This window comes from Solea solea, chromosome 12, assembly GCF_958295425.1.
Source record: "Solea solea chromosome 12, fSolSol10.1, whole genome shotgun sequence".
Lineage (NCBI taxonomy): Eukaryota > Metazoa > Chordata > Actinopteri > Pleuronectiformes > Soleidae > Solea > Solea solea.
In genome coordinates, this window is record NC_081145.1 from 26105391 (window position 1) to 26124416 (window position 19026).

A 19026-nucleotide genomic window follows, 5' to 3' on the forward strand; every position below is an offset into this window, starting at 1 on the left:
GCATTTCTTTTAAAACATGCCATACTGTAATTTGACATATTAATCAATAAATAATAATCTGCTTTACTATTTTTTCTGTTTTGTAAAACAATGTATTAGAAAAATATAATTTAACTTAAAGAGCCTCTACAGAAAAAAATTAATTTTGATCAATGCTATTCATTTAGGGCAGCTGTGGCATAATCCTAATATCTAATACATTTGTTTTCTTGATTTTATTTTCATTTTATATATATTTTAAAAATTTTTTATTAAATTCTATCAAGTTCATTCATATAAGACTGCAAGTATGACTACTAATGTATTTAAAATAATAGATTAGTATTGTATGCACCAAATGCTGTCATGTTAATGTAACCAAGATAATGTTCTCTAAAGGTTGCATGAAATGCGTCAAATTAAAGCAGATAGATAGACAGACAGACTGTACAACATTAACACTGCCTGTACTGTATTAAAGTATATATAAAGATAACGATATAAAGACAGGAAATGAGAGCCTCTCCCAATAAAAGTGGTCAAATTGAAAATGGACTCTGACGATAAACTGTCCACGATGTGTTAGTTTAATGCTGTGTGGGAAATAAAATAAAATGTAACATAAAACAATGCATATATACGTATATACTGTATGTATATAGATAGATAGATAGATAGAGATATATAGATAAATACATACATATACTTGATACATAACATATTCATGTATATAGTTTTCTCTCCGTGTTCATAACTAACCATGACCCTGTTGCAGCTTTTGGTCCATGGCCCACTCTCGTGTTTGTTTGTTCTGTCTCTTGTCTCGATCGTTCTCTCCTTCTAAACATGAGTCAGCACTTTGAATTGTTGTATGCTACCCGTGTGTGTGTGTGTGTGTGTGTGTGTATGTGTATCTAGGTATTACTAATGTTGTGGGGACCTAAACCTGTTTCCACAGTCACATTATGGGGACTTGTCTTACTTGTGGGGACACAAAGCAAGTCCCCATAACGTTAATTACTACATTTTAAGGTGAAGATATGTTTTAAGGTTAGGTTAAGGTTAGGGTTAGGATTAGACCAGTAGGAATTGTGGTTAGGGTTAGAGTAAGTCTCCAAGAAATTAATGTAAGTCAATGCAATGTCCCCTCAAGTCATGAATGTCAAACGTGTGTGTGTGTTCTTGTATTTGTTACCTCTTCAGGACCTTCTCTGACAGAAACACTGACCTTCTCAGGACCAGTAGTCCTCATGGAGACCACAATCTGGTCCTCATGAGGCAAAACCTAATTTCTGAGGAACTTGTTGAGTTAAGGCCTAAAATTTGAACTTAGGTTTCATTAACTAGTTATGGTTAAGGTTGGGGACAATGCTTTATTCAGGCTATGCCGTGTCCTCAGAAGTGTAGCTGCACAAACATGTGTGTCAGACATTCTCGCGTTCTAACACTGACCTTGTTGAGACCTTGTTGAGTCCTCATGAGACCCAAAAGCCTGGTCCTAATAAGACCTCATTTCTCAAGCTCTGGTTAACGTTAAAGGTAAGTCAAAAGTGAGGCTTAGGCATTAACATGTGTGCGTCAGCCGGCAGAGCAGGTCCATGACTCATTAAGTCTCCACACTCATTTGAGACACTCACCCAATAATAGTTCCTGGTGACTGTGCAAACAGCATGTGAATGAGTGTGAAAGAGAAAACGCTTGTGTAAAAGAAAATACACAGGTTTTTTTTTTTTACTAAATTCCAGAGCTAAGCGTGTAATTCGATCATCAGGCAGTGGATCTGAGACACATGTCTCGTTCACACAACAACAGAGGAAGTTGGGATTGAAAAAAATGAATGAAATTGACAAAAAGTCAACGTCAAAGTCACTTCCTTCAAATAATAATAAAAAAACACTGCCCTACACCTATTCACTGTGTTTCGGTCATGTTTTATGAGTAAATTATCTGAAAAAATCAAATAAAAAGAAATTGTCAAATTTAATCTGACTCAGTAATAGAATGTAGAGTAAATTGAACAAACACAGAAGCATCATAATGATTTTACCGCCCCTTAAGACCAGAAAAGCTTGAATATAGACCTTTTCACACATCAAAACTGGTTATGTGGTTTTCGATTAGCTGGGATAACCTGGAGGGCTGAAGAAAAATAACTAGTTTAACTAGTTTAATGCAGAACTCTAGGCGTACAAATACTCGAGTGAAAGTGAGCACTTGGAACCATCAGAAAACAAACTTTATGATAATCCCAGGGTTCCCACACCATGATTGACATCAAATTCAAGGACCAAATGTGTGTGTGACACAGCTTAAGATGGGAGGACAACTTGTAGTGGACAGTTTCCACAACACTGCTAGAAAGGCCTAGTCTATGTACATCAAGCAATGCAAATTCACAAACTTTAAAGGATTTCAAGGACCCATAAAATCCATAAAATGTTTCATGTTTATTTGTAACATCAGTTAAAAAATATATGCTAAAAGAAATTGATACTTAGTGTCTAAAAAGCAGTGTTGTACAAACACTTTGTTACTGTACTTAAGTACAAAATTCACACATATCTGTAGTTATTTTTATTTCTAGAAACTTTGACATTCACTCCACTGCATTGTTACCAAATAAAATCAGAAGAAGAAGAGTTGGTATTATGGTCTGTATTTATATAGAGCTTTTCTAGTCTTGATCGATCTTTCATACCCATTCACACGCTGCAACATGGGGTTAAGTGTCTTGCTCAAGGACACATATAGACTAGCAGAGCCAGGAATTGAACCCACAACCTTCCAGTTGAAAGACAACCCGCCTACCCTTTAACTTAAGTAATATTATATTTTAAAAAAAAAAGCGACTTCAACTTTCTGGTAAAGATACTTGTACTTTTACTCAAGTATCCCTTTAAGGTACTTTATACAAGACTGCTCAAAAGTGATGTAATGTTGCAACATTTCATTGTATCGACCCCCAACATTTATATCATCATATTCAGCCTTTTTTGTCACTATGTACGACTTCAATTTGGCTCAATTCTCCATACAATTTCAGTTTAACTCTTTCTACAGTTTTATATTTTTTGTATATATATATATATATATGTATATATATATATATATATATATATATACATATATATACATATATTCACAGATGAAATAACAAACTGAGAAGGCAGATCAAATGGTGAATTCTGCAGCCAGCCTTCCATATGACATTAAAGACATCAAAGGCAACAGTATTGAGTACTCCTTTCGTCAACAGGGGCACGCACAACATTTCTAATTGCATTTTTGTTGTTGTATAGAATGAAGACATACTGGTTACATGAATAACAAAAAGCTCGTGGCTCCTGATTCCATCAGTTTCCCCTCTGTTGTTCCCAGAGTCGTCTCTGCACCTCAGTAAACGCGTCACTGAGCTGCCCATTGTGGCAGAAAAAACCGGATTTAAAGTCCTCCACTTCAAAAGCACCGCGAGACCCGCCCCCTTCGTGCGCCGTGACGTCACCGTGCACCGTGACCCTCTTGCGCCGCTCCGCCCGGATCTCCATCAGCAGACGCTCAACTCCTATGAACTCAACAGAAAGGAGCGTCACAAACTACTGAACCTTCTATTTTCTACACAAATGATAATTGAATTTTTTTTTTGAAAGATTCGTGGACATGTCTTCCTCCAGCACGTGCAGGTAAGACACACGCACAAGACAAACGAGCTTCACGGTTGTCAAGTGTCAAGCGACTATAAAATATCAGAGTGGAGGAGCAGGAGGAGGAGAAAATGATGGTGCGATGGTGGAGTTACTTCGCCTTCAGATGAAATTATGTATCATGTGAGAATCGCTTTAGAGAGTAAAAAGGTAACATTTGTGTCACGGAGGCTTTATTCTCAGGATTACACGCTCCCCCCACTCCTCCTACACCACTCCGCGCAAGTTTGACGCGCACTGTGACGTAGACGCGTCAATGACTCAGGTGGAAGAGAGAGGGAGAGGCGACATTGGCGTTACTGTAAATGATGGTACCATTGTTACACACACAAACACACACACACACACACATTCCACGCGTGAACTGTGGAGTTTCATTATTGATGTTCACAGTCGAACAGCTCAGTCTGGTTTTTCTGCTTCACTGAATCCTCTGGCAGCTTCCTCTCTCTCACACACACACACACACACACACACACAGGCAGCACCGTGGACAGCTCCTCCTCAGCTGCTCACACACACACACACACACACAAACAGAGGGAAAAGCCCACCACGTGTTCCCTTCCTCTATTACATAACATGTAGCTGCTTCTGTACGTGACCTGCATAGAGAGAGAGAGAGAGAGAGTCTGGTCCACACATGGTTTTAAGGATGTAGGATAAAACTAGGGCTGCAACTATTTATTTTCATAATGGATTAATCAAGAATTCGTTGTGTCAGAAAATCCCCCAATTTTTTCCCCCACCAAAACCTCAACATGACATGATATGTTTTCTCAGGTGAAAATATCGATTTGGTGCAATAAAAAATCATATTTACCTTAAATTTGTGACATTAGAAATGAAAAGCTTTCACATTTACACTCTGGATTGCGTGTGTCCTCATCTATTCCCTGTCTCTCATTTGCAAACTGATTGACCAGCTTTGAGAATGAACTACATGTCACTCCCTCGTATGTCTACCCTATTACAGCATTTCATCACGTAGAAATTAAATTTGAAGTGGGTCAAAATATCGATTTGGTGACACATACCGTCGTCCTTCCTCGTGCAAATGCGATAATGGATATTTGTTTCAACAGTTTTTTGCAGCTCGTCTAAAGGAGACGCAGCAGCAAAGTGAAAGAGGTTTTTTTTCCTCCCAATTTTCCGTGTGGACCTTTGTCACCTTTCATTGAAATAAAACACGCACAACACAATGAACAAACACAACAACACTGATGCAAGCTCTTGACACAATTGTGGTCCACACCCTTAGCCAATATTTTAAAGGTGAGGAGTTGACCTTTCAAATACTCTACACTATTTATTTACATACTGTATATTCTACTGATATCTGTGTATGTGCAGTATGTATGTATAACTACATTGATGTTGTGTTTGTGCTCATATTCCACACATTGTACATGTACTACATCCATATAGACCACAGTTTTTTAGTTTTGTTAGCTTATACCAGTTGATATCAACACTGTGTTGATATTTTGTGTCGAGGAAATAAAAATGTGGTGTTTTTTTTTTTATAGTTGGCACGAGTGGCTTTCATCTTAGAAAAGTCCTAGGTTGAGATTTGTGAGGTTGTTCGACTCTCTGACCTGAGGGGGCGCTCTTGTTAAAACTAAAGTCTCGGAACTCGGGAATTCTCACTTGTGACTCCGACTGAAATGAGCAATATTAACTTTAATAACAACAGAAGTCTGAGTGTCTGTGTGTTGGGAACCAAACAAACTCTTCAAACTACTCTGATACAGGGAGACACAGTGCCACTTAAATGTTTAGTTCAATGATTCACACAGTCATTATAAACCACTGGTGTAGTTGGGTGAAACATTATGCAGACATAAAACTCAGACACTTTGACTTTACTCTGTCCCTGGAACACACAGAAGCTTCTCTGTGGACACCTTTGTTAGTTTCAAGGAAACAAACCAAACAAACCCAAGCAGCCTGCAGCTGACTTGTTAGTTTTACTACAACTTCAAAGCCAAATCTTGACATTTGAAGCATGTGCAAGTCTGTGTGTCCTCATGAATTTTACATAACAACAGCGGATGAGTAAGCAAGACCACTTCACTTCTTTTGTCTTCAGGCCTTATTCGTATTTTTTTTATCATCATCTTCCTCTTTTTTCCTTTGACTTACTCTCTGAGTGAACCTTTGAGGGCCTTGCCGTGGACGAAAATGGTGTTCACAAATTGACCTGCAAGAATTACAAGTTCTAAGGCAATCTGATTCATTTAGCAGGAATTACACTTAAAAACACATTTTGTGTTCCCAGTAGCCATGCAGCGGGCTTCTGCACAGACAGACAGGTGTTATTTTTGTTGCAAGGCAACAGCACTAACCACTACTCCACTGTTTGGCCCTAATTGTGAATCTTAATGCTTTGAAATGGGAGTTGAGATTGTAATGGGTGACCAGCTACCACCGATTTCCATTTGCTAAACACACATCGTTCCCTCTGTTGACTTTATTTACTGTAGCTCATCTCTTTCAAGGTTTCATCTGTTCTGCATTCAGAGATGGTTTTCTGCTTACCTCAGCTGGCTGCAGGGATGAGGTCATGGGATGTTTAGTGTCAATCCAAACCTGGCCAAAAATGACTGGATAATAAACCTGAACTATGACATAGACACTCAAATAAACACAGGCTGTAAAGGGAGATGTCGGCCACCACTGTCATATGACCAAAATGGGAGGTGCAATCGTTTTTGCTGGTAAATGCATCAGCACAAATGTCTTATTAACAGCTAAGTTGTATGAAAGAGGTAAAAGACTATCAGACTGATATCAGTATCGGTAGTTTTTATTCACCTCTGTCCTCTGGCATGAACAAGGCATTTTACTCCAAGAAAACCAGCCACTCGCTGGATATTTCTTCTTTTTTGGAGTTTTTAGTTCTCTGTGGAAAAACCCTACTCAGACCAGCCTGTCTGATTCTGATACTTGCTTTGAACTTCAGCCCGTTGTCTTGACCTCGTCTAGACAGCCGCTGCCCGCCCGCCCACCCGCCCGGGGGTTATCCAATTAGATTAGATAACGACACAACAATTGTACGACGTAATAAAATGTCCGGTGAGTGTCTTTTATTGTCTCACGGCTGAAAATCCTCGTCAGACTGTGACGTTGTCACTTTCAAAGACACGTGTGACATCGGAGCTGCTGTGTTGTCATATCGACTGTTAAATAGTGCATTCTTGTCATTTCCAGATACAGCTATGACGAGTACAAAAAGACAGCAGACTGGCTGCTGGATCAGACAAAGCAGCGCCCCACAGTGGCCATCATCTGCGGTTCAGGTCTGGGTGGTCTGGCTGACCTGTTAGAAGACAAGGAAGTATTTCCATATGCGGACATACCACTTTTCCCCACCAGCACTGGTAGGTCGTCTCTTCCAAACTCACTGTAATTGATGAGAAAATGGTCGATGTTGTTAGCTCATGCTGTTGTTGTTGAATGTGTGCCGTGCAGTGCCAGGCCATGCCGGTCAGCTGGTGTTTGGAAAGATGCAGGGCCGCGTGTGTGTGTGTATGCAGGGGCGATTTCACTTCTACGAGGGCTACGACATACAAAAGGTAAGATACTGTAACCGTCCATCCATCTTCTCCATTGGTGCTGCAATAGCCCAGTGTTTCCCAAACCTTCTGTCAGGGTGCAACACAAACAATCATGACCCTAATCACAATATAAACAGTGGCAAGAGCACATTTATAGCAACAGATTTACAGCCATGTCTGTAACAAACAAATACATTTTTACATGTTATTCAAAAAACCTATGCACACAATGTTAACTGACCCACTCTTTGGGAATCATTAGATTAGATTAGATTAGATTGTACTTTATTGATCCCACAACAGGGAAATTCACTTGTTACAAAGGACAGAACAGAATGGCTTAGGTTACATAAAGAAACAAATAATAACATAAGATAAAATAAAATATGCAATTTACATCAATGAACACTATGTATTTAGATATCATCTGCTTCAAATTGGGTATTGGGTATTTCCTCTTTTTAAAACCCATTCTACATAAACCCTAGAGATGGTTCCATCCATGTTCTACCACTTTATCTTCCACATGACAGTCGCGGGGGGGGACAGATCGAAACAGTATTTTTATATATATATATATATATATAATGAAGATTGTGCAATGTCTCTGCCAAATATTTATAATGCATGTCAGTACTTTATCAGCATCAGAAGTCCACAACTGGTGCATAATTCAAACACTTTTCCTCTTGGCTCCAAAATGAGCACACTGGAGTTTGCAGTGCACTGAGCAGTTGTGTGGACAAACTTCGTGTCCTTTACGCCGTCCGACCGCTCACTGAAACTTTTCCATCCTCGTGCCAAGACAGAAGCACTTACCCATCTGTTTTTCAATGCAAGCTTGTGCAGCTGATGCTGATGATTATTAAGTCTCACAATCTGGTTTTGTGTTGCATTAGACTTTTCCCAAGGCTTAATTTCAGGAAGTTATTTTAGAACCTCCAAAAACCTCCGTCCTTAAATGGAAATCCACAGCGTGGGCATATTCTTTGGTAAACTTACAGTGAGGTTGTACCTTCGGGCCTGATTTATTGTCAAGAAGTGTCAAGTCTGTTAGTGTTTATGTTCTGCTTAGTTTAGTTATTGTGTTAGTTTAGGTTTAAAGTTCTTGTCACTTTAGGTGTGGGTTTGATTTTCACTTCCACTTTTATTTTGGTAAATGTCATGTCTTCCTGTGTCGTAGTTTCCTCAGTTGTTTTGACACATCTCCCCTAATTCCCTCATTCACTTCACCTGGTGATCCTTAAGTAATCACTTGCACCTGCCCTTGATTCCCTCTCCCCTATATAGTGTTCCCAGTTCCTATATGCTCCTAGAGTTCACGTCAGGTCCCAAGTTTGTGTCGCATTAGCGCGAGGGTCAAGTCTTGTTTGTTTTCTGTCTGTAAAGAAGTGATTTTAGTTTTTTCCTAGTGTAGTCTAGTTTAGTTCCTTCTTCTGAATAGTAGTGAGTTTGTTTTTGCCTGCCATCTCAAGAGATAAAAAAAGACTCTTGAATCATTCGGCATGTCTCCTGTCTCGTACGTTGGCTTCGTAACATTTATCAATGCAATCGACCTAATAAAGTGGTTCCCAAACTTGTTTTATACCAAAGGTACCACCCGAGAAAATACCGAACTCTTGAAGTTACACCATCGTCTCCATTAACGTTAAAATACAGTAGTGTAAATAGGTCGAGCACAGTCACAGGAGGCCGTTATTTGATGTCCGGGCACAGGGAACCCTCTGCTTCAGTATTTGTTACGTTGCCTCACTGAGGTTCCAGCACAAGCCAACCCTGCCATCTGCGTTTTCGACACCTTGCTGATGCAAATGATGTTCTATACTGGATAAACCAAACTGCAGCTGGCCCTTTACATTATCACTTTGTCTGTCACTGAGAAAAGTATTAACAGCCTCTGTCAGTGTCGATGTAATCGTTAAACCACGGCAGTGAGTGGAAACTCACTTTATACTTCCTTGTCCCGGAAGGGAAAAAAACCTCTTGGCGAGACAGGATGGATTTTGTGCCACACTGACTGTTGTGATAATTGCACACACTGTTAATCTGTTAGATTAAAGTCAACTTCTCTGACTCAAACCTTTTTCATATCCTCTGATAAATCCTTTTAGATTTTTATTTTATCTTTTGTTGACTTTTGACCAGAGCTTGATAGATCACGGGACTAGATAAGCTTTTGCTTCTCCCGCTTTCCCTTTCGGTTATGTGTATTGTGTGAACTGCACTGTTGTGTGATGAGTGATCTAAATGTCATGACCGAAATAAACATATAGATAAATAAATCACAGTGTCTTGCACAAGCCTGGCTAACAATTGACTCTGTCTGTTCAATGATCAGCAGTAGAGTTTTGTGATGACAGTATAAAACCCATCCGTTGTGTCATGATGGGACTGACCTTTGATCCAGCATTCTGATTTTTTTACCACTATATGATCCTTTACACATAAAATCCAAATGTGGTAAAACACATAACATCGTGAAATCTTTATTCCTCCAGAAATAAAAGATGTGTCATGCCCGTCTGCAGGTAGGATTCTAGAAATGTGATTTACTGAAAGTCTGTAGTTGTAGGTTTATTAAGGCCTTCCACCAAATTATGCTTAAAACTTGAACCAAACAGAGTCTCATGTTTCGAACTGAGACCACTGACCAATGCAGAGCCAGGGTAAATAGTTAATAGTCTCTGTCCTGAGCCCCTCCCACCAGATGAACACGGACAGACGTACGAGCTTCATACACGAAAAATTAACCTGAAACAACATCTCGATTTCCCCTAAAAGAGTATGCAGTAGTGTTTGATGCTTTGCCGACGCTGGATTTGTCTTGGAGAAACTCGGATTACTAAAACTGAATGCTCAAATAAATATATCAGAAATCTTGTGCATGATGCAACTTCACCACCAGCTACATTCTTTTTGGGATCTCACTTAATGGAGCTATTGACTGGAAGAAAACTTGGCTCATTGGGGACAAATATTGTCTTAATAATAAAATTAGGCCTGAAAACAAAACTATTTCTGCTTTTGACATGATATCTAGCAATCAGAGTATACCTAATGTGTTTATGTCATGTTGTTTTGTTTTATTTCTTCGATTCGTACATGTGTACCCCCTGGCATGAACAGTTCTTTGTATGTTAATATCCATCCATCCGTTTTCTAAATGTAAGCAACAGCTGAATGGAAAGACAGCTGCTCTTCAGTGACCTCCACACTGGATGTAAACAAAAGCTACTAGACTTCGTTTCTCTGTCGTCATTGTGTTAAGCCCCGCCTCTAGCGCACCGGGCGATTGTGATTGGTTCCCCCTTTTTTTTTAGGAGATTCTGTAGTTTGCCAGAATGCGGTCCTTCCCAGACGAGTTCACCCAGACTAGACTAATACCTATTTTTCAAACTATGTTAAAAAAAAAATACTTACAAATATGACTGCAGTAAAAAAAGGTATATCAGTCATTTGCAGGCCAACAGCTGCACTATAATATCTACATTAGTTCAAGCAGAAGTATATAGTAGTATAGTATAGTATGTGATGTGTCTTCTCCTCTATGGTTCCCATCTGCCTCCCATCTTATAACTCCCATGTGTAATCATTTGACGTGCCTCAGTGCATTTACACAAACACTGTGTGTGTCTCTGAAGCATGTAACATGGTTGCCCTTGTCTCCAGGTGACGTACCCAGTGCGAGTGTTTTTCATGCTCGGCGTGAAAACCCTGATTGTGACAAATGCAGCCGGTGGACTCAATGGCAGCTACTGCGTTGGAGACATCATGCTCATTAAGGATCACATCAACATGCCCGGTTTCTCGGGGCAGAATCCACTTTGTGGCCACAACGATGAGAGGTAACGCACAAGAAACACTGAGCAAGTGAAACCAACAACGTCTGTGTCTCACACATTTACCATTTCCCTTTTGTTTCGTTTGTTCTGTGTGTGTGTGTGTGCAGGTTCGGAACGCGCTTCCCATGCATGTCAGACGCATACGACCGTGACATGAGGGCTCTGGCCAAGCAGATTGCAGAGGAGCAGGGCTGCGGCGGCTTCCTGCGGGAAGGAGTTTACTGCATGCTGGCCGGTCCGACATATGAGACCATTGCAGAGTCCAGGTTTCTGCAGACCCTGGGGGCTGACGCCGTCGGTGAGTACTTTGCCCACGTGATCCCTTAAAGCTTATGGGTTACTGATTCAATAACGCATAAGCTTGTGTTATTGAATCAGTTGCCTGTTGACCTTTTATGTCACAGACAAAAACACAGAGGTGGATGATGCTGTGGTTCTATATGTTTCATACCTGCTGCACGTGAGTGGTTCTTCTCTGAAGCTTTCGCTCTAGCTGATGCTGATCGTGTTTGGCCCACATTTTGGTAATTACTGCATCAGTTGGGACTACACTCATGCTCGAGGTATAGCATGAAGGACCTTGCCCAAGGGCCCCAACTGGATGACCAAACCCTAACTGATAATCGAATCCCAGTCCCAAAAAGCCAAGGTCAATAGTGTGTGTTAACCACTGAGCTGTAACTCCCAAATTGGGCGAGAGGCTCCAACAGATTCCAGGAAGTCTGAGATCTCTGTCCAGAAGAGCACAGTCCTAGGAACAGCTAATGTCCTAATGATCCTTCTGCAGTTTCACCTACGGAAACCTTGTTACACGACTTTTACTTCCTCTAGAACGTCAAGTTTCAAAAATAGCTACATGCTACAATATACACAATAATAAATAAATAAACCACATTTGAGATTATAGTTAATTCCTCCTCACCTTTAGCTCAAACAGACACCCTGCAGAATATGAAATGAGGTGGCTACCATCGGTCAGTCACAAGAAAAACACACGTATTCATGATATCTTTCCTTTTGTCTAGGCATGAGCACAGTCCCAGAAGTGGTGGTGGCTCGTCACTGTGGCTTGAACGTCCTGGGTGTTTCCCTCATCACCAACATGGCTGTGATGGATTACGAGAGCACAGTGAAAGCAAACCACGCAGAGGTGCTGGAGACCACCCAACACCGAACCCACGACCTGGAGAGGCTCGTCAGCAACCTCATCACCAAGATCTAGAAACATCTATAAACATGCACGCACATAATCCAGGCTTTGCACAAAATGATTAGTGACAGGTTTATCAAAGGTTTGAATGAAGTATAAAGGGAAATGGGTTATTGTTTATTACTGGGTAATTATTGTGTTTTTAAGTTGCTTTAAAGGTACAGGGAAGAGTAAAAAAAAGTATAATGTTATAATATATGGAAATAATAGCTGGTAACTGGCATAGTATTTGATGAATGTAAGCATTGTTATCACTGTAGGACTTTTGGGAGTAAGGAATGTGTTAGATCGAGTCCCCATGATTCACATCCATGGAGACATTCAATGTCCAGACTTTAGGTTAAATGGTTTTATCTGTAAACCAATTCTACATGGGGAAATACAGAAGGTAGGTGTAGGTGAGAGACACAGTTCCAGAATAATTAACGTGGAGAGTAACAGTGACTAAAACTCGTCCCACATGTTGTCTTTGAAGGCCAGTCTCATTCTCGCATCTGATGTCGCTCGTCAGACTGAATGCTGATTTATTCCCGGCATTAATTGCGCACTTATCTTTTGAAAGCTAATGCAGTACCACTAGAAATGGAAGGGGGGAGCAGTGTAGCTAATACTCCAAGCAAGGCAACCACAGTATAAGATAATGAGGAAGACATTTTTAACTTTTTGAGTTTTGAGTTGAGTTGTTTGCAACAACCTTGACAGTGTGGCTGCTCTTGCGGGTTTCTTAAAGGTCCAAGAGCATCACATACAATTCTCTCTCTCCTGCGCTCTCTGCCATTTCCTCTTCTGTCTTTGGTTGGTTTATGCATCGGGTTTATAGAGGCGGGGGCTGTTCACAAAAATGCAAAAAGCAAGTCCATTCAGGCTGCTGTAAAAAATAAATTCGTGAAAACTTAAAAACTGAAAGCTATTAAACACCAAAACAAACATACCTGAGGGTAGTTTATTCAATGTCAGACCTTTAAAAGGTAGATTAATACATCCTCCATTGTCACCATCATCCTCCTCTTCCTCCTCCTCTGGTATAGTAAAATTAGTTTCATTTTCTACATACTGAAAATTCCTCAGCTGCACCCCGATCGTACCCTGGTACATACAGTAGAACTGTATCAGTTTTCTGATGTTTCTAAGTTCCTCCAGAGGAAGCTTGCATACCACTCCTGGTACACGTACCACCCTTTGAGAACCACAGCTGTAGACTAAACTTCAAGCGTCAGTTTTGCCTGTGGTTGGTGTGGTCAGAAGTGTCTGTCGCCTCCTGCACCTGCTGCACCTACACCTGACAGTGATGTGACAGGTGCACGGACGGTCGGACACGCCCCCTCTGCATCACTGCTTCACAGTGAGAAATGAAAGCACCGCAGGGCATCGAAAAACAAGACTATCAGAGGCTGATAAGTTGCTCTTAAATAATAAATAGTGCCCGGGTGTGAATCATGATGAGATGTGAAAAGCCGGGGAAAGGAACAGAGGTGGAAGTAAAAGATGTTGTCGAATGGTAAAGGTTTTAAAAACCTATGTTTGAATCCCATATGTGCTGGAAGGAAAGCAGCCGTGGATTTATTCATATATTTTAAGTGAAACAACTTGTATAATAGGGAGTTACAGAATATTGTATTTTAGACAAATTAGATTAACTAATGTATTTAATGGGGATCTTTAAAAAAAAGGAAATATACGTATAGAGAGAAATAATATCTAATATTTTAATCAAATACTGAAATCTATTATAATCTGAACCCTGGGGTTTGCAGTTTTCAATCTTCTCTGTTGAACTGGAAGCTCCTGTCAGGTTCCCCTGAACATTTCATCCATTAGAGCTGGGGGAGTCATTGATCAGCAGTCTGCTTTGTGTCACGCATAACATCTAGATGCCAATAGAAGTCTTTAGGGAGGGGGGATTCCACTCCGAGTGGAGCCTGCCATCATGGAAATGTAAGATCTGGAGCTGCTGTGTACAGTAAACAGAAAACTTAACATTAAGATGCTTTCATTTGATCATTACTCAGGATATAATCTCCAAAACAGCCTTGAAACCATTGCTTTAGTACCACACTTGCCTTTTTTTGTGTATGGGCACAACACCAGATTTTGCATTTCACTCCCACGTCAGCCTTCTGTTGTGTGTCTTGTATGAGGTTTAATCGTAGGTCGCAGGTCATAATCTTATTACTTCCTCTGTCGGTTGTTTTCATGTAAAATGCTGCTGAAATAAATAAATAAATAAATGCATTTTATCAGAACAGCTCTTTGTACGCCCTAACCAAAGCCTTTTATTAAAGCCTTAGATTTATCGGTCAAGACTGCAAGTTTTTCCAACCATTCTTTTAAAGATTGAATAATTCTCTTTGTTGTCTGTTCAATCAACTACCTATATGGTGTTATAATAGTTCTTCTCCAAAACCCACTAAAGTCAGCATTACACACACGGATGCTGAGTAAGTCACCTGGCAAATTTGAAAGTTGGACATTTATGTCAATAACAGACAGACATTTCTTGCATTTATAGATAGATTTATATACAACAGCATTATTTAATTTTGATTTAAGATTAACAGCAACAGGGGGGACCCTTTGGGACCACACTTTAGTGTTTTCCTCTAATTCTAACTCCATTAAAGAGATGAAAATGGAGGCTAATGATCATGTTAATCATGAAATAAAGACTCCCTCTGCCCTCGTTGTTCTGTGGGTACGTATTTATACATATATTGGTTTTTAATTTCATACTTTATTAATTTTAATACAACCAAACTAACTTTAAAACTGTTGTTTTTTATACCCACTAAGGGTGTCATTATTTAAACCCAACCTAATGGGAACCATAACAAGTTAATGTCTAGCCCTAACTCTAACCTAACCACAACACATATCTTAACCCTAAACTTCTCAGAAATGAGCTTCTGCCTCATGAGGACCAGGTTTTTTCTGACTTCTTCAGGACTACTGGACCTGAAGAAGTCAGTGTTTACACCAGACAAGGTCCTTAAGATGTAATAAAAACAGGTTTACACACAGCAGCAGTACATTCACACACACACACACACTCTCAATCCTTCATCATTTCATGCACACCTCAAACAGATGGAGACATGAAGTGGAAATGACTGCTCCACGCTCCGCTCCTTTCTGTTACATAATTGATCCACATACACTGTGCAACTGAAATATTAATACAAATGAACCACGCGGCCTGACAACACAAACACAGCACCTACACTGTCTGGCCCGGCCCGTGTATACACACATTCACCCTGGTGCCTTGCTCCTCAGCTTCACACTTCACACAGCAGAGTGTGTGTGTGTGTTTGAGTGTGTAGGATGCAAATCGCTGCTTTGAATGGAGTGAAATGGAAGACAGGATGCATAGATAAAGACATACGATAGTACAAGGAAGTGTGCGTGTGTGTGTGTGTGTGTGTGTGTGTGTGTGTGTGACTTGGCAATCCCTGCAGGCTGGAGACAGGCTTCATCTGTAATGCATCGTTGATCTATCTGTTGTCGCCGTGCCAACTGAACGCAGCGCAGGCTATTGATTATTATAGGGTGAAAAGAGAAGCTCAGAGGAAATAGAGCAGGGCAGCTGTGCTGAGTTCACACTCTTGGAAACTGTCACATGCCATCACACACATACACACATACACACACACACACACACACACACACACACACACACTGGTTTGTGCAGCTATTCTTCTTTGGACAATGCATTGACTTACATTCATTTGGACAGTCTTAGACTAAGCCTAACCTTAAACAATAACCTAAACCTAACAACAATTCAAATCTTAGTCCTAAACCATTTTGTTGGGAATTTGGTTCTGCCTCTTTATGAACCAGGTTTTGGTCTCCATGAGGACTACTCGTCCTGACAGGGTCAGTGTTTATGCCAGAAAATATCCTAAAGAGGTAATGAATACAAGTACTCTAACCCTAACCCTACAGGGGCAATGAATACAAGTACCCTTACCCTGAAGTTGTAATGAATACAAGTACCTTTATCCTGAAGAGGTAATGGATACAAGTACCTTTATCCTGAAGAGGTAATGGATACAAGTACCTTTATCCTAAAGAAGTAATGGATACAAGTACCTTTATCCTGAAGAGGTAATGGATACAAGTACCTTTATCCTAAAGAAGTAATGGATACAAGTACCTTTATCCTGAAGAGGTAATGGATACATGTGCCCCAATGATAACGCTTAAAACGTAATGGATAATAGTACCCTAACCATAAAGGTGTAATGAATACAAGTACCCTAACTCTTAACCATCACAAGTGGCCTAACCCTGAAATGTCTTAAACCTGAAAAAGTCCTTTAAAGGACCAGCCAAAATGTCCTCACAGGGACAGGTATGAATCATAAATGTGTCCTCACACGTGCACACACACACACACACACACACACACACAGTGCACCTCTACACTGTGAAGTACCTGCGTTTGCACTGTCTATGAGACATCAGTGCTCCTGTTAGTAAATATGGCTCTCACTAGAGTAAGAGAAAGCATTAGTGTTTGGGGAGATGTCGCCGCTGACGTTCACACGCCGCCTCCAGAAGGATTTGGCTGCCAGCAGCGTGTCAGCACCGAACCGGCGTAGCAGCAAAGGAGGACGTGGAAAATTACCACTCCACCTCTGAAGAGATGTGACAGGCTGGGTTTCGACAGCACAGTCATGTCTCTCCTCTCGCTTGCTGTTGACACGATGATGAAGGTTTTTGATATGAGAATAGAGGCAGAGAAAAAGCACCTAACACCTCAGGTTTTCAGATGCAAACTGTTATATGAGGTTCCAGGGTATGATATGATGTTTATTAAACACGTCCACCTTAGACAGCGAAAACAAATCTGTGCTTGTTTTCATTGACCATATGCAAACCTGCGCTGTCACTGAAGATGCAGGAATAGTGAAGAATAACAAATCAAGTCTACTGTATATATAGTTTATATTGTATAGAAAATTAGCCTATACTTCTGATGTGATGCATAACGTCAGTTTACAGTTTCCTGAAGATACAGATACAGATTCCTGACATCCAGTTTCCTCCATACAGAATGGTGTCCACTTTGTGAAGTATGGTCCCATTTGACGTCAAATGTATTGGGTTGTGGACAACGTGTGATTTTAAGATAATATTGTCCAATGGGTGCATGATAGAAAATGTAAAGTCCAGTTTATATAGTTACCATTTTACGTGACATAAATGTCGTAACCCAACTTTTACGACTAAACAAAGCCTTATCCCCAACCTTAACTGCAGCCACAATTAAAATCTTAGCCCTGAACTTTATCAGTTAATCTGAAATGAGGTTCTGCCTCTGCATTGGTCCCACGTGAGGTCAAATGGACGGCATCGGGTTGTATGGAGGAGCCCTAAAGTAATGTGAGTTCAGGTTTAGGTCAGAGTTTCCCCAGTCCTGGTCATTGGGGACCCCTGCCCTGCGAAAACACACCTGATTCAAATTAATGGCTAATTATCAGGTTTCTACAGAGCTTGATGATGATTTGATCATTTGAGTCAGGTGTGTTGGATCTAAAACATCCAAAACGACCCATAGTTGCATTTCAGTTGGAGAACATGTTGTTATCTCACCATTAGACAGCCTTCTCTGACTGAAAACTGACGTTTGTCAACTGCTCATTCTCCCGCACCAAACTCCGTTGAGAAAATCTGTGTTTTTAGCTCACTGGGACACAGGCAACTGCTGGTCGACTGCTGCCACCTTTGGTAAGTTTGTGTCACTTAAATAAAGATTTCATACAGAGGTGCCTGAAATAACACATTTGGATTTACACAACAGTGGATCATCATCTCCTATGTAGTGTGATTTTTATATTGCTGATTTCCTTTATGGATTTTGATGTGAGAGAGTTAGTGGCCTACAAAATGACACAAACTTCAGTAACTCGTATAATCATAAAACCTGAGGTGGACTTGCCAGAATGCTAAACTCAAGGTTGAGTCACCTTACTTGCCCGGTGACTGTGCTTTAAAGGATCAGTGAGTTTGCACCTCATTGCATTGCCTCTATAGGGGTTTGAAACATCAATGCAGGTTTGTGTTGGACTAATTGAATTTTGACATGTTGACACATTACAGCGGGATAATCACAATTGAAATGAATAACATTCATTTATAACTACTTAGTCCCGTCTCACCACCCTGGTTTTGTGCTTACTCGCTTATTGGCTCAATTCACCTGGCAAGCACATGGATCAGAGCCATTATTAATGCTGTTAATTACAACTGCGCTCTTAATGCTGGGACAAATGAAAATGCCCATTAAAGGATCTAGTTAAATGAACCCACTGGGCCTTGTAAAACACACCTAGTGCTTTTCACAGTGACCCAGTGAAAAACATGATTAGTATTCATCATATGTGAAACGCATGCTTGCAGGGATACTTACCCTCCTGCTCATTACAGTCTTATGACTTCATCCTGGATTTTATCACCTCTCACAGTAAATGAGTAGAAGAAACACATATGAGTACATATTTTTACATCCTCATTTTCCTAATAGGATATGTGGCTTAGCTTGCCCCTCTACACAGTAGATTGGTCATTAATGAAAAAGTTTCTCTCTCTCTCTCGTCCCCCCTCCCAGAATTTACATTTATTATGTGGGCTAATCATCGCAGGCTGGAGGCAGTGTGGAGAATATGATTAGCTTGTGAGTTCTAATTAAGTCTGTGAAGCCTCACACACTGGTAGAGCTGCACGCTTAG

General features: G+C 40.4%; 1 protein-coding gene across 1 annotated transcript; it reads left to right on the forward strand.

The window, feature by feature from the left end:
- Window positions 1–3249: 3249 nt before the first annotated feature.
- pnp6 (purine nucleoside phosphorylase 6) lies at window positions 3250–14521 on the forward strand. The gene is made up of 6 exons (XM_058646361.1): window positions 3250–3659; window positions 6894–7063; window positions 7155–7258; window positions 10910–11085; window positions 11190–11380; window positions 12108–14521. The coding sequence occupies exons 1-6, from the start codon at window positions 3637–3639 to the stop codon at window positions 12302–12304; spliced, it is 861 nt and encodes a 286-aa protein (XP_058502344.1). The 5' UTR covers window positions 3250–3636; the 3' UTR covers window positions 12305–14521.
- Window positions 14522–19026: the final 4505 nt, after the last annotated feature.